Genomic DNA, 1,618 nt, shown 5'->3' with positions numbered 1-1,618 from the left:
CAAATAAGGCATTTTCATATTTATTTTAATCCATAAAAATGACGCAATAAAAATGAGAGTGAAGTCATGAATAAAAAGACAGAAACAATTCATGGCAAATGTTAACATGATGATAATACAAACTATAGAGCCAAAACATATGTGAAACATTGTTTTACATAGCTGAAGCATCACAGACATGATCATAAATATTAAAAATGTGTTCTCAAATATCAAGACCATGATGATCACAAAAATAAAAGGAACCAGAAAACCAACATAATCATCCAAATCAACCAAACAGAACATGTTGAATATGAAAGCAGTATTGCCTAGAAACATCATGATATTGATAATGAAACTCAGAAGATGGTGAAGAAGATTATACCCTGCGGCGGAGCCGCTCGCACCAGGAAAGGCCATGGTGGTGCTTTGTTGTTGTAGTCGTCCCGCTCGATGCAGTGCAGACAAGGACGCCGTGAAGAAACACCGCTACTGGTTCACCAGCGAGTAGTCGTGTCACCACTGACACTCCCCAAAAACGTAATCGCCCGTCTTCACCCGAGCAGGTGAAGCCCACGACGGAGACGCGTTTCGGACGGCGGCGCGCGCGCGCGCGCGCGTGGCATCCAGGTGACCCACTTTTACTTCTCAAATAGATCGATCAATGATCAAGTATTTAAGTAGAGTCGTCTCTCGATTAAATTCCCATATGGTACAAAACCATTAATGTACATGTACGGACCATAGAGTTTAATAGAGATATTAAATAAATGGGCCAAGCCCATAATATCTAACAATGTATATATCTGCATAAATAAACCTTCCAAACCTTGTCATCTGCATCGTCGATCGTAGAAGAGTACGTAGGTCGCCGCCGCCGCCGCCGCCGTGTGTGTTTAGTAACAAATAACAAAAATCCGGCGATATGTCGCCGCTACCGGTCAGCTACATGCCCTTAGATGCAGGTGCCGCCACGTCGTCTCCGGAGGCGGAGGAGGTCTCGGTGTGCACCGTCGCCGCCACGGGGGTCGCCACCGGTCACCTCATGCTCAAGCTCGAGGGCTACTCGCGGCTCAAGGGGACGCACCGCGAGAACGGCAGCTACATAGAGTCCAGTGTGTCCAAGGTCGGAGGTCACACCTGGAAGATCCGTTGCTACCTCAACGGCAACAGCAAGGAGAACGCAGGCTTCGTCTCGCTGTATCTGAACCTCTGTAGTGACTCCGTCGTCCTCGCCGAGTTCGAGTTCGCTCTGGTGCGTCACCATGGCACGCCGCCGGCGTACGGTCACCAAGGCTCGCCGAGCAAGACGTCGCAGGGCGTACGCACCTTTGGGGGCAAGGATAACTACTGCCGCTGGGGTCTCCCGCGGTTCATCAGCGTGGAGGAGCTGGAGCGCTCCATGTTCCTCAGGGACGACTGCCTCGCCGTCCGGTGCACGGTCACCCTCGTCCGGGAGCGGACCGTGAAGGAGAAGGTCGTGCAGGCGCACGACCTGGCGAGGCTGGGGATGCTCTGCAAGTGCGACGACCACCTGTGCAAGCGCCATCACGCGAGGCCTGCCGAGACTTTCTGGGGGAGATTTGCCAAGTTGTGCCACTACATCTGTCGTGGTTCTGTTTATCGCGCGCGCTGA

At 51.4% G+C, this 1,618-nt stretch overlaps 1 protein-coding gene across 1 annotated transcript; it reads left to right on the top strand.

Annotated features, from left to right (window-relative positions):
- The first annotated feature begins 907 nt into the window (after window positions 1-907).
- LOC136488425 (BTB/POZ and MATH domain-containing protein 3-like) lies at window positions 908-1,618 on the top strand. The gene has a single exon (XM_066485359.1). The coding sequence runs from the start codon at window positions 908-910 to the stop codon at window positions 1,616-1,618; it is 711 nt and encodes a 236-aa protein (XP_066341456.1).

This window comes from Miscanthus floridulus, chromosome 10, assembly GCF_019320115.1.
Source record: "Miscanthus floridulus cultivar M001 chromosome 10, ASM1932011v1, whole genome shotgun sequence".
Taxonomy (NCBI): Eukaryota; Viridiplantae; Streptophyta; class Magnoliopsida; order Poales; family Poaceae; genus Miscanthus; species Miscanthus floridulus.
The sequence above is the reverse complement of the archived record's forward strand: the minus strand, read 5'-3'. Positions and strand labels throughout refer to the sequence as shown.